The sequence below is a fragment of the Coregonus clupeaformis genome, chromosome 26, assembly GCF_020615455.1.
Source record: "Coregonus clupeaformis isolate EN_2021a chromosome 26, ASM2061545v1, whole genome shotgun sequence".
Classification (NCBI taxonomy): Eukaryota; Metazoa; Chordata; class Actinopteri; order Salmoniformes; family Salmonidae; genus Coregonus; species Coregonus clupeaformis.
The window spans coordinates 7,716,061-7,729,358 of NC_059217.1; the positions used below are offsets into that span (position 1 = coordinate 7,716,061).

At 42.8% G+C, this 13,298-nt stretch overlaps 2 protein-coding genes across 8 annotated transcripts in view; one reads left to right on the plus strand and one right to left on the minus strand.

Moving 5' to 3' along the window:
• The window catches only part of LOC121540160 (pre-mRNA 3'-end-processing factor FIP1), a 53,955-nt gene extending 49,789 nt beyond the window's left edge, over positions 1-4,166 (minus strand). For 5 of the 7 annotated variants that reach the window (XM_041848799.2, XM_041848804.2, XM_041848802.2 and 2 more), the window contains exons 1-4: positions 3,830-4,080; positions 3,449-3,506; positions 1,003-1,057; positions 705-811 (exon numbers count right to left, since the gene is read on the minus strand). In XM_041848799.2, coding sequence (XP_041704733.2) covers positions 705-811; positions 1,003-1,057; positions 3,449-3,506; positions 3,830-3,896 — 287 coding nt within the window. In that variant the 5' untranslated portion in view covers positions 3,897-4,080. The other 2 variants (XM_041848798.2, XM_041848800.2) reach the window with 2 other exon arrangements.
• Positions 4,167-4,566: 400 nt separating this feature from the next.
• The window catches only part of LOC121540161 (sec1 family domain-containing protein 2), a 163,210-nt gene continuing 154,478 nt past the window's right edge, over positions 4,567-13,298 (plus strand). The window contains exons 1-2 of the mRNA XM_041848805.1: positions 4,567-5,484; positions 5,738-5,906. Of these exons, the coding sequence (XP_041704739.1) occupies positions 4,671-5,484; positions 5,738-5,906 (983 nt within the window). The 5' untranslated portion in view covers positions 4,567-4,670. The remainder of the gene's footprint in view (positions 5,485-5,737; positions 5,907-13,298) is intronic.

The window sequence follows — 13,298 nt, forward strand, 5'->3', positions numbered from 1 at the left end:
TTCCTATTCAACAAAACTGTATGAATAAGGCTTGAAATGACTTATACGCTTTCTAAACATAGCATAATCAAATTATAAAATTACACCTTCCTTATAACTGTAAAATACATATTTGTTTAGTGTTAGAGAACATTTGCATATTTTCTAAAGGTCTCTCTTGATCAAAACGTCTGCCCACATCGCTGTGAACGTCTTACAGAGCTCTAGCTTGGCTTCCTGAACTCGCCTTTCATCTCATATTAATCTTGTCCATCTATTACAAACAGAAAGTGCTTGTTTAAAATCTAGTAATTATTTTGGATTAATGGCTATAAGTCCATCTCTGAATGTGCTACCGTGATGAAACCACTCTCTCCTGCTGCGCTATGATGTAATGATTGCAGGCATGTGCTTTGTCTGTGGCTGTGATATAGGATTCAGCCAGGTGTTGATGGACAGTCGGAAGAGCAAATTAAAATGGTAGGAGGGACATCCCAGCTTCAAGTGGTTTCAGATTTCACATCCTACGTCATACAGGCTTAGTAATACTACTGTGTCTGTGGGAAACAGGGCTATCGCACAATGCAAGCCATTTCGATCTACAGTATCCACAGATCGATTTATAAGCAAAAATGTAGGTCGGAAACGATACCAGAACCACGCAGGTATAAAAAGGGGACCTCACATCTAAGAGGTTAACACCTCGCTGTTATCTAGATACTCACCTGAAAGGCTGAGACGAGCCTCCGGTCTTTATATCGCCAATGGTTACACACACGTCATCATCATCCTCACTGTCGCTGTCACTTTCTTCATCTTCCTGGCCTGTATCCTGACATTACAGAAACACAAAGACAACATACATTCATAAAAGCATGCTTACATGAATAACACACACAGTTAAAGAGGAATAATCCAAGTAGAAAGTAGGGTTCTGAGGGAATTCCATGATGGGTTGCCATTCCAACAGGTGAAACATGTTCAGAAGAGGTTGACTCCTCCATAACACTCAGCAGTAGGTACCTGCTTCACTACTCCATTCTCATGGACCTCCTCAGCAGTCGGCTGGGCCTTTACACTGTGAAAAAAACACAACATCACTAGGACCACAACGTCAACTTAAACTGAGACTTTTGTAACATTTGAAGAATAGACAATAAAGGGAAAGTTAAGAGATTTGCAAACAGGAATATCACTACATACATTTCCTTGTAAAGGGATGCATGTAAAATGACAGCCTATTGCCTGAAGTATCCCTAATGTAACGTAATGGTCGAGCAGCTCAAAGAGAGACTGTTTGATTCTGAAAAGGGTCATCTCTCTTCATCATTTCTTTAAGTGAACCAGAGCCTGATAGATGTGCTAGTTAAGTCATCATTTAGATAACATGCTCCCCGAGGCATGTTGCGACACAAACACACAGACTCAGAGGGCTGTGGCGTAGGTGAAGTAACTGTAGCCTAATTGATTAATCATGCTGCGTTTACTCCGAGGCGATACGCTTTAACAAAGCCCAACGCAACGACCATCAGAGCCCCTATCTAATGATGGCTTAGATCCACTTTACCCCATTCACAAACAAACAGTGCCTGCCCTGCCACGGATTTAACGAGCATCCAAATAGTTCTTAATGTTCCACTTGACTGGCCGCACATTTCAGGCATTGCACGCACAGTGGCGTCAGACACACTCAACCCAGAGATAACGATTATGATATCACTCAGTCATTATTGAGCAGTGAAAAGTGCATTAAATCTGAACGCTTCATTAATAAAGCACAATTGGTCCTAATGGGGAATGAAGCTGCCAGCCCATCTTATTTCGAATCAGTTCACTGCTTACTGTCGTAAATGATCACTCATGGTCAAAATGGTTTGAACGCAAGAATCATTAGTGCAAACATGGGAGATGAAGCTGGAGAATCCAGTGTAATAAAACAGATTTGCAGAATCAGTACTAGCTGACTAAGAGTGAATAGTGTGGCTATATGTTGTCCATCTCAAAGAGCATAACATAGATGCGTGATTACTATATTTGTGTAGAAAGCTGAAAAGGTGTCATTTGTGTAAGTGGCACAAAACAAGTATGTAAGACAGGTATAAATAAATAATGTGTGAATGTGTGTCTGTGCCCATCATTACTTTAAGACATGAAGGTCAGTCAATACGGAACATTTCAAGAACTTTGAAAGTTTCTTCAAGTGCAGTCGCAAAAACCATCAAGCGCTATGATGAAACTAGCTCTCATGAGGACCGCTACAGGAATGGAAGACCCAGAGTTACCTCTGCTGCAGAGGATAAGTTCATTAGAGTTACCAGCCTCAGAAACTGCAGCTCCAAAAAATGCTTCACAGAGTTCAAGTAACAGACACATCTCAACATCAACCGTTCAGAGGAGACTGTGTGAATCAGGCCTTCATGGTCGAATTGCTGCAAAGAAACCACTACTAAAGGACACCAATAATAAGAAGAGACTTGCTTGGGCCAAGAAACACGAGCAATGGACATTAGACTGGTGAAAATGTGTCCTTTGGTCTGGAGTCCAAATTGGAGATTTTTGGTTCCAACCGCCGTGTCTTTGTGAGACGCAGTGTGGGTGAACGGATGATCTCCGCATGTGTATTTCCCACCGTAAAGCATGGAGGAGGAGGTGTTATGGTGTGGGGGTGCTTTGCTGATGACACTGTCTGTGATTTATTTAGAATTCAAGGCACCCTTAACGAGCATGGCTACCACAGCATTCTGCAGCAACACGCCATCCCATCTGGTTTGGGCTTAGTGAGACTATCATTTATTTTTCAACAGGACAATGACTCAACACACCTCCAGGCTGTGTAAGGGCTATTTTACCAAGAAGGAGAGTAATGGAGTGCTGCAATAGATGACCTGGCCTCCACAAACCCCCGACCACAACCAAATTGAGATGGTTTGGGATGAGTCGGACCGCAGAGTGAAGGAAAAGCAGCCAACAAGTGTTCAGCATATGTGGGAACTCCTTCAAGACAGTTGGAAAAGCATTCCAGGTGAAGCTGGTTGAGAGAATGCCAAGAGTGTGCAAAACTGTCATCAAGGCAAACGGTGGTTATTTGAAGAATCTCAAATATAAAATATAATTTGATTTGTTTAACACTTTTTTGGTTACTACATGATTCCATGTGTTATTTCATAGTTTTGATGTCTTCACTATTATTCCACAATGTAGAAAATAGTAAAAATGCAGTAAAACCCTGGAATGAGTAGGTGTGTCCAAACTTTTGACTGGTACTGTATATACACACCTAATTTATGTGGGCATAAGTATTTTACAAAAGGAACAATTTAACAGTGTAGTCTAGTGTAGGTCTGGTTTGCAGGTATGCTCAGTACATATTTGAGATCTAGGTAAGTGGTAAATTGAGGACGGAATAGGACAGACAGCCAGGTGACTGTCTGCTATGTACAAACAGACAGTTTAACAGTGGATGTTTTACCTGTCACCAGGCACGTACCTATTAGGTGCCTCTTCCTCTGCCTTCTCCTCACTCTCATCTGTCACAGAGAAGATGCATCAGCATGTTTGCATCATACACACACTTCAAAACCAAAACATACAAAATGACAGTCTCCAAATATCTAAATGCTGGAACTCAATCATTCCTTCTGCTTAGCAAGAGGAAAAAAAACATCCCCAACAACTGTCAACGTGGTAAACTGGTGCACGTGTTGTTTCTGGTGTTGTGGTTAGCTTGCTAGCTAACAGAACTGTATAGCTCACGTACTTTCAAGTTTGCCAGACACAGAACAGTGGACATCAGAAAATGTAACTATTTATGAGCTAGATAGTGTCATCAAATCTGTTTTGACTAGCATACCTCCATATAACCATTCTTCTTCATCGCCCCTGCTTGCATCAGTTGCTTTGTCCATTTCTGCGGACATGTCTACCCAAATTCAGTCACTTCTTCTGTGAATCACAACTTAACAGTTATTCTATCAAAAACAATAACTGGCAATGAAATGAAATTACAGTTATTTCGCCAAACTTGAGATTTTCACAGAACAGATATTAAAATGTCAAACTGTTAGCTATAACGGGGATTTTGAAAAATAACGGAATAGGACGGCGTGTCACCTTTTCGGTATTTGGTAACCTAACGTAACAGGCGTAAAAGAAACTTTATTGGAGGAAAAAAAAAAGTGACAGTTTACTTTACCCACACACGTTTCTATAGGGACCTTTCACCCGACGTAAATCCACGTTGGAAGAAACAGGACTACCATTGGTCAGTATGTCTCGAGATGAGACAATGTATCAATTTCTTAAAATATCCCCAGTAGTACAGTATTTGCCAGTGTCAAACAAGCTAGCGTTGTTTCTGAAGTATAACTTTATTTATGTATTGTTTTCTCATTTTTTTCAATTTACTCAAAAAATAAATGTATTTTTGTGTAGTGTGGATAGTATATAGCTATTATGAGGAAACTCAAATTAGTCTGATTTCAGTTTGTAAGAAAAAGCAAATGCAGCACATTCCCACATGAAACCGGCGCAGCAGATGCATGATGACGTGTATCTGTCGCGACGTGTAATGCCACATCACTATTAAGAGACTCGCATGTGTTTGTGTTGTTGTTTTGAAATGGCTTCTGCCTGACAATTATATAGAAATCTTGTATTTGTCGATCGGTCTAAACGACAGTTTCATTTACAAAATGTTACCGATTGAGGCATTTACGTGTTTCCCCGGTCAGATGTGGGACAAAGTGTTGTCAAAGGTAAAGAAAGCTGTTGTTTTCATGGACGACAAGTGTGCTGAGAGTCTTCATTGGAACGGTGGAGCTACCAGTGTATTTGAGGCTGGTGCTCGTAATTTAAAAGAGTTTTCAAGCTTCGAAGCCGGTGGTGAAAACGAACCAAAGGCTGTGTTTGTGGTGAGCACTCTGCTGAAGGGGAGGACAGCTGACATTATCAAAGACATTATTGGCCTCAGTCACTTTCAGTATTGTGTTGTTTTCACCACCGTAGCCCACTCTATACACCTCCTCGCTAACAATGTCACTGCTGAATTAGAGGGGAACCCTGTGTTCGAGCAGTTTGAAGAGAAGCTGAGCGAATGGATGGGAGACATGAACTACACCGCTGAAGTCATACATGCGCCCGTGGTCTTCGCTCCGGTGTCACCACAGCTCCTTCTCGCGCCAACCTTCGCGCACCTGTTCCCGCTGTTGCCACAGGACCTCAAGACCATCAATATAAAGCGACCAGAGAAGAAGAGGTTTGTCAGTTTGACTGATGTTGACATGCAATCTCTTACTCCGGCGTTGCAGATTGAAATTAAAACCCTGGCCTCTGCGGTTAATTCCATGTTTGAGTCCACCAGCACCCGGGAGGAGAGCTTCGCAGTGGGTCCAATGAGCCGTCTCATCGCTGGGGAACTGGCCAATCATCCTCAAGCCAAAAGCCGCAGAAAGACTGCCCCCAATAAAGCATCCATCGTCTTCATCGACAGGACACTGGATCTAACAGGTGCATGCCACAGTCTTGTACAATTTCTGATGTCCATAAACATGTCAAGCTGCAGCAGAGTCATACTGAAACACATATGCACACTTTCCCGACATCTCAATTACATAATCTTGCTGCACCTCCCTTCCTAACAGAAAGGGTATTTGATTGTGACACTTCCGTACTCCCAATTCTATTCGATTTACACACAAGTTCATGTTTACTCGGACTATGTTGTTGGTTTACATTTCTCGATGTTTGTCCTTGTCCTCAGGAGCTGCTGGTCACCATGGTGACAGCCTGGTGGAGAAGATCTTAACTGTGCTGCAGCCTCTGCCAGGACACACCACTGATGTTCAGGTGGACATACTAGAGCTCACTAACCTGCAGCGCATCCCAGACTCCCAACCTACCCTGGCTCCAGGCTGCCTGGCACAGACCCAGTGAGTACACCTGGGCCGGAACAGTTATAGTAAAAGTATTATAACACTGTTGAAAAGTCAAATTTCACATGATTCAGTTAGATAGTTCCGTTTTTGGGGGGGATTTTAAAGAGGGTCGTCGTTTGGCTGGGGTTAGAATTATGGTTAATGTAGGCACAGGGGATATAGAAAAGGCGGAGACTAGAGAATGGGTTTTATACATTTTTTCTGACCTAAGTCACCTCTGATCAGTAGTCTGCTGTATCTGTTCTTATTTTCTCATCATTTTAAGCTGAATTTTGTTTGAGTTGGTGGCATTTCTGCCCATTTATTTTCCTTTGGCCAGGGTTGTGGGTTAGTCTGACTGTAGTTCTGCTGTGATGGGGCGGCAGGTAGCTTAGTGGTTAAGAGCGTTGTGCCAGTAACCAAAAGGTCGCTGGTTCTAATCCCCGAGCCGACTAGGTGAAAAATCTGTTGATGTTCCCTTGAGCAAGGCACTTAACCCTAATTGCTCCTGTAAGTTGCTCTGGATAAGAGCGTCTGCTAAATGACTAAAATGTAAAATGTAAATTTAATGTTTATGTACCCAAAGCTCTAATTTATCATATCTACTGTATAACAAGGTTTCTAATGTTGAGGTTCATTTCTCTTGGCCCACAAGCGTGAAAACAGTGTTGCTTGTTGTGCTGAATCGCTCTTCCCCTCTCTCTTTCTCTCTCACCGTTCTCTCTTCTTCTTTCTCTCACCCACTCTCTCGCTCTCTTTCTTTCTCGCTCTCTCTAATTTTGTTCTCTGAGTCTTGGTCAGTCATTATCTCTCTCTTTCATCATCTCTCCCGCTCCCCCCTTACCTCTACATTTATGGGGGAACGCATGACTGACGTTAAAGGGATACTTCGGGATTTTGGCAATCAAGCCCTTTATCTACTTCCCTAGCGTCAGATGAACTCATGGACACCTTTTTATCTCTTTGCATCCAGTATGAAGGAAGTTAGTTAGTTAGTCCTAACATTGTGTTCCACTCTTCCTCTGCCTCTTCATGTGGTTGCAAGATGAAAATACTTTCATTGGCTATGATATGGCCAGCTCTGCTCTACAGTGTGCCTAACTCTTGTGTTTGCCTGAGTGGGCACCAGCTCCTGACCAGTGGGTGGTGGAGCTGGAATGTAACAGGCCCTGTTTGAGCGGGTGGGAGGTTCAGTTCTAATGGAACGGTTCTGCTGGTTCTGCTGGGTAAGAGCAGCTTAGACAGGGAGGGTACTGTAGTGTTTAATGTGAGCACAGCAGGGGTTAAGGGCAGGCCCCACTGACCCCCAGACAAAGGGCTTGGTCTGGAGCATGTAGGCTACACTAAGCACCTGCACATTCCCACAGATCTCTCACTATGTGGATGTACTCAACTCACTCTGTGTGCTCTGATTAGCAAATCCAGTGTGTTGATCATTTGGAGGTTCAGGTGGCTCTACAGGGAGTCTTGCAAATATAGCCTACTTCAAACTTGAGGACCAGTGTCACAAGTTATCTGACATGAGACTACTAGGTTAATCATCTTGCTATATTTTCTTACACCCAAAAGGGGGATTTAGGAAAGGGACAAGGCTGCAATGTGTTGAACTGGATTGGGCAGCAGACCTTAGGAGGTATTAGATAGTATCATATCCCTTGCTATCACTTTATCAGCATTCAGACTTTCATCAGAGAGACTCGGAGCCAAATGTCTTATCGCAGAGAGCAGTCGGTAAGGATGGGATCAGCTATCTCTCTCTCTCTCACACACACACACACACACACACACACACACACACACACACACACACACACACACAGTGGAGTGGAGATGGCAGTAATAGGATGATCTTCCAGCCGGGGGACGTAGTGCCTTTAGGGGATGAGTGTGTGATGTGGGCCAGCAGGTAAGTTATTGCCTTCCCTATCTCAGAGCAGATGGGCCAGTTGACTTATCACAGCTGTTTAGGAGATTGAAGCGCAGCCCAGACACAGAAAGGTAATGCACCTGGAGCTCCTGACCCATTTTACACACTCAAATAACATTTTGTTCACTATGGAGTGAAATGAAAATCTGTTAGTCTAAAGTTGGAATTTGTTTGTCTATGCTGGATAAATAGGGCTGCAGGTAACTTCATAGCCTTAGGAACCAGCCTGATGGCTCCGTTCACCATTATTTTTCACTTCAAATAAAATGGTGAACACAGCATCAGGCTGGTTCCGCTTGGCTAATAACCTTATGCACCTGTTTTGATTTATTGATGGAAGGTTTGGGATCAAGTCTTTATAGTTTGGCTGTGTATACCTGTTCATATGATACGGTACCGTAATAATTGTTATGCTTAGCTGGTTATGTGGCCCAGCCAGGCTACACAATATGATTGGCTGTATTATGAAGTTCCTCCCACACTGTGTTTTGTTTGGCTTTGTTATGAGCCCTGTTTTTAAAGCTTTGAATAGTAGGTGGGGGCCTAAATTTGTATTTTATTGTTTGATATTTCACTTTTGTAATTTAGGATATTTTTTTTTATCAGTATGTTTAAGGCTGCTATGGGTGGTCGTTGATTTTAGCTTCCAAAACGGACCCCGTACTTTGCTGTGCAGTTAGTATGATGTTTCATGACCTGGTGTGAGTTTACCTTTAACACCAGCCTGGGCTCTGACTGTGTTTTTCCTGCTCATACCAGAGGGAGCCCAGATTTTCTCTACAGTCTGCAAGTCTAGTGTGTGTGGAGGTTTATAATATACACTGAGTGTACAAAACATTAGGAACACCTTCCTAATATTGAGTTGCACCCCCTTTTTCCCTCAGAACAGCCTCAATTCGTCGGGGCATGGACTCTACAAGGTGTTGAAAGTGTTCCACAGGGATGCTGGCCCATGTTGACTTCAATGCTTCCCACAGTTGTGTCAAGTTGGCTGGATGTCCTTTGGGTGGTGAACCATTCTTGATACACACGGGAAACTGTTGAGCGTGAAAAACCCAGCAGCGTTGCAGTTCTTGACACACTCAAGCCGGTGCGCGTGGCACACATTTACATTTACGTCATTTAGCAGACGCTCTTATCCAGAGCGACTTACAGTTAGCACATATATTATTTTATCAAACCCACAACCCTGGCGTTGCAAACGCCATGCTCTACCAACTGAGCTACATCCCCTGCCGGCCATTCCCTCCCCTACCCTGGACGACACTGGGCCAATTGTGCGCCGCCCCATGGGTCTCCTAATAGCATAACTCGTTCAAAGGGACTTAACTCGTTTGTCTTGCCAATTCAACCTCAATGGCACACATACACAATCCATGTCTCAATTGTCTCAAGGCTTAAAATTCCTTCTTTAACCAGTCTCCTACCCTTCATCTACTCTGATTGAAGTGGATTTAACAAGTGACATCAATAAGGGATCATAGCTTTCACCTGGTCAGTCTATGTCATGGAAAGAGCAGGTGTTCCCTAATGTTTTGTACACTCAGTTTATACTAACAGCATAATAACTGGTTATGAAGTGGTGCAAACACTCTTATTTCGGATGTAGCAGTTAGGCTAGCTAGCATGCTAGCTAACCATCAGATACAGTAACTTAGCATTAGTTAACATCTAAATTCAAATTATTTTTGAGTGGAATGCATTTGATTGGTGACAATGACATGAACATATATTCAGCATGATATTCATGCAACAATTATAACATGATTACAACCCAAAAGTAATGTGAAATGCACTCAACTTATGACATAAGCTTTGTCTGTCTGCTAGCCAGGTAAGCTAAGTGCAGACTGAGCAGAGTATTGCATTCTGGGAGGTGAAATTCATCCTGGGAATTGTAGTATACTGTAGACCAGGGTTTTCCAAACTCGGTCCTGGGGTCCCCCCTGAACGCACATTTTGGTTTTGCCCTAGCACTACACAGCTGATTCAAATAACCAACTCATTATCAAGTTGTTTTTATTTGAATCAGCTGTGTAGTGTTAGGGCAAAAACCAAAACGTGCACCCAAGGGTGCTCCAGGACTGAGTTTGGGAGACCCTGCTGTAGACGAGGGCAATGCAGAAGCTTAAAAAATGACAAAAACAAGGAATTGTGTAGTATGACTAACAAAAACAATAAAACTGTATCAAATCTTACAGTAGTGCATATACACTGAGTGTACAAAACATTAAGAAGATCTTCCTAATAGGGACACTGGCCCATGTTGACGCCAATGCTTCCAACAGTTCTGTCAAGTTGGCTGGACGTCCTCTGATTCAGAGGAGTTGGGTTAAATGCGGAAGACACGTTTCGGTTGAATGCATTGAGTTGTGCAACTGACTAGGTATCCCCTTCCAGTTTCCTTTGGATGGTGGACCATTCTTAATACACACTGGAAACTGTTAAACGTGAAAAACCCAGCAGCGTTGCAGTTCTTGACACAAACCGGTGTGCCTGGCACCTACAGTGAGGGAAAAAAGTATTTGATCCCCTGCTGATTTTGTACGTTTGCCCACTGACAAAGAAATGATCAGTCTATAATTTTAATGGTAGGTTTATTTGAACAGTGAGAGACAGAATAACAACAACAAAAATCCAGAAAAACGCATGTATAAAAATATAAATAAGTATTTGACCCCTCTGCAAAACATGACTTAGTACTTGGTGGCAAAACCCTTGTTGGCAATCACAGAGGTCAGACGTTTCTTGTAGTTGGCCACCAGGTTTGCACACATCTCAGGAGGGATTTTGTCCCACTCCTCTTTGCAGATCTTCTCCAAGTCATTAAGGTTTCGAGCCTGACGTTTGGCAACTCGAACCTTCAGCTCCCGCCACAGATTTTCTATGGGATTAAGGTCTGGAGACTGGCTAGGCCACTCCAGGACCATAATGTGCTTATTCTTGAGCCACTCCTTTGTTGCCTTGGCCGTGTGTTTTGGGGCATTGTCATGCTGGAATACCCATCCACAACCCATTTTCAATGCCCTGGCTGAGGGAAGGCGGTTCTCACCCAAGATTTGACGGTATATGGCCCCGTCCATCGTCCCTTTGATGCGGTGAAGTTGTCCTGTCCCCAGAAAAACACCCCCAAAGCATAATGTTTCCACCTCCATGTTTGACGTGGGGATGGTGTTCTTGGGATCATAGGCAGCATTCCTCCTCCTCCAAACACGGCGAGTTGAGTTGATGCCAAAGAGCTCGATTCTGGTCTCATCTGACCACAACACTTTCACCCAGTTCTCCTCTGAATCATTCAGATGTTCATTGGCAAACTTCAGATGGGCATGTATATGTGCTTTCTTGAGCAGGGGGACCTTGCAGGCGCTGCAGGATTTCAGTCCTTCACGGCGTAGTGTGTTACCAATTGTTTTTTTGGTGACTATGGTCCCAGCTTCCTTGAGATCATTGACAAGATCCTCCCGTGTAGTTCTGGGCTGATTCCTCACCGTTCTCATGATCATTGCAACTCCACAAGGTGAGATCTTGCATGGAGCCCCAGGCCGAGGGAGATTGACAGTTCTTTTGTGTTTCTTCCATTTGCGAATAATCGCACCATATGTTGTCAACCTCTCACAAAGCTGCTTGGCGATGGTCTTGTAGCCCATTCCAGCCTTGTGTAGGTCTACAATCTTTGGAGAGCTCTTTGGTCTTGGCCATGGTGGAGAGTTTGGAATCTGATTGATTGATTGCTTCTGTGGACAGTTGTCTTTTATACAGGTAACAAGCTGAGATTAGGAGCACTCCCTTTAAGAGTGTGCTCCTAATCTCAGCTCGTTACGTGTATAAAAGACACCTGGGAGCCAGAAATCTTTCTGATTGAGAGGGGGTCAAATACTTATTTCCCTCATTAAAATGCAAATCAATTTATAACATTTTTGACATGCATTTTTCTTTATTTTTTTATTTTTATTCTGTCTCTCACTGTTCAAATAAACCTACCATTAAAATTATAGACTGATCATTTCTTTGTCAGTGGGCAAACGTACAAAATCAGCAGGGAATCAAATACTTTTTTCCCTCACTGTACTACCATACCCCGTTCAAATATTTTGTCTTGGCCATTCACCCTCAATTGCACACATACACAATCCATGTCTCAAGGCTTAAAAATCCTTCTTTAACCTGTCTCCTCCCCTTCATCAACACTGATTGAAGTGGATTTAACAAGTGACATCAATAAGGGATCATAGCTTTCACCTGAATTCACCTGGTCAGACTATGTCATGGAAAGAGTTTTGTACACTCAGTGTATGTGTGCCTGTGTGCCTACACATGTATGCATTTAGGTTTGCCATATGATAAAGCTCTGTTCTTTGTTGATGAGAGTAGGCTGAATGTGGTGATGTTGAGAGAGAGTCGTTCCATGTCATTTCTGCAAGCTATGACACCCACCATCACAGATTGTTCTGTAATCGTTTCTGTAGTTAGAAACAGATAAGATTAGCATTCCTGCAACATTATTTTGTTGAAATTTTATTTGAGCTCTGAGAAATTAAGCTAATTGATTGCTTAATTGCTTAATTTGGCCCTTTTAATTTATAGGATTTGCATAATATTCAATAAATGTAGTACCCTGAAGCAAACTTCTTCCTATTATTGAGTAAGACATGACGAATCCAATAAAATAGTCAAATGCCACCCACGGATCCCCCCACACCCACGCCAACAACCAGTATACAGTATCAGTTCTCTATTTGTATTTATTATGGATCTCCGTTAGTTGCTGCCAAGGCAGCAGCTAGTCTTCCTGTGGTCCAGCAAAATTAAGGCAGTTAAATACAATTAAAAACATTACATTACATTTCTCAACATATTAAGTGTGTGCCCTTAGGCCACTACTCTACTACCACATATCTACAACACAAAATCCATGTGTACATGTGTGTATAGTGTGTATGTTATCGTGTTTGTGTGTGCGTGTGTATGCGTCTGTCTGTGCCTGTGTGTGTGTCTCTCCACAGTCCCCGCTGTTCCAGAAGGTGTTTTTTTTTATGAGATTTTACTGCTTGCATGAATTTACTTGATGTGGATTAGAGTTCCATGTAGTCAAGTCTCTATGTAGTAATCTGCGCCTCCCATTGTCTGTTCTGGACTTGGGGACTGTGAAGAGACCTCTAGTGGCATGTCCTGTGGGGTATGTATGGGTGTATGAGCTGTGTGCTAGTAGTTTAAACAGTCAACTCGGTGCATTCAACATGTCAATACTTCTCACAAATACAAGAAGTGATGAAGTCAAACTCTCCTCTACTTTGAGCCAGGAGAGATTGACATGCATATTATAAATGTTAGCTCTCCGTGTACATTTAAGGGCCAGCCGTGCTGCCCTGTTCTCAGCCAATTGTAATTTTCCTAAGTCCCTCTTTGTGGTGCCACACGACTGGACAGTATTCTAGATGCGACAAAACTAGGGTCTGTAGGAACTGCCTTGTTGATAGTGT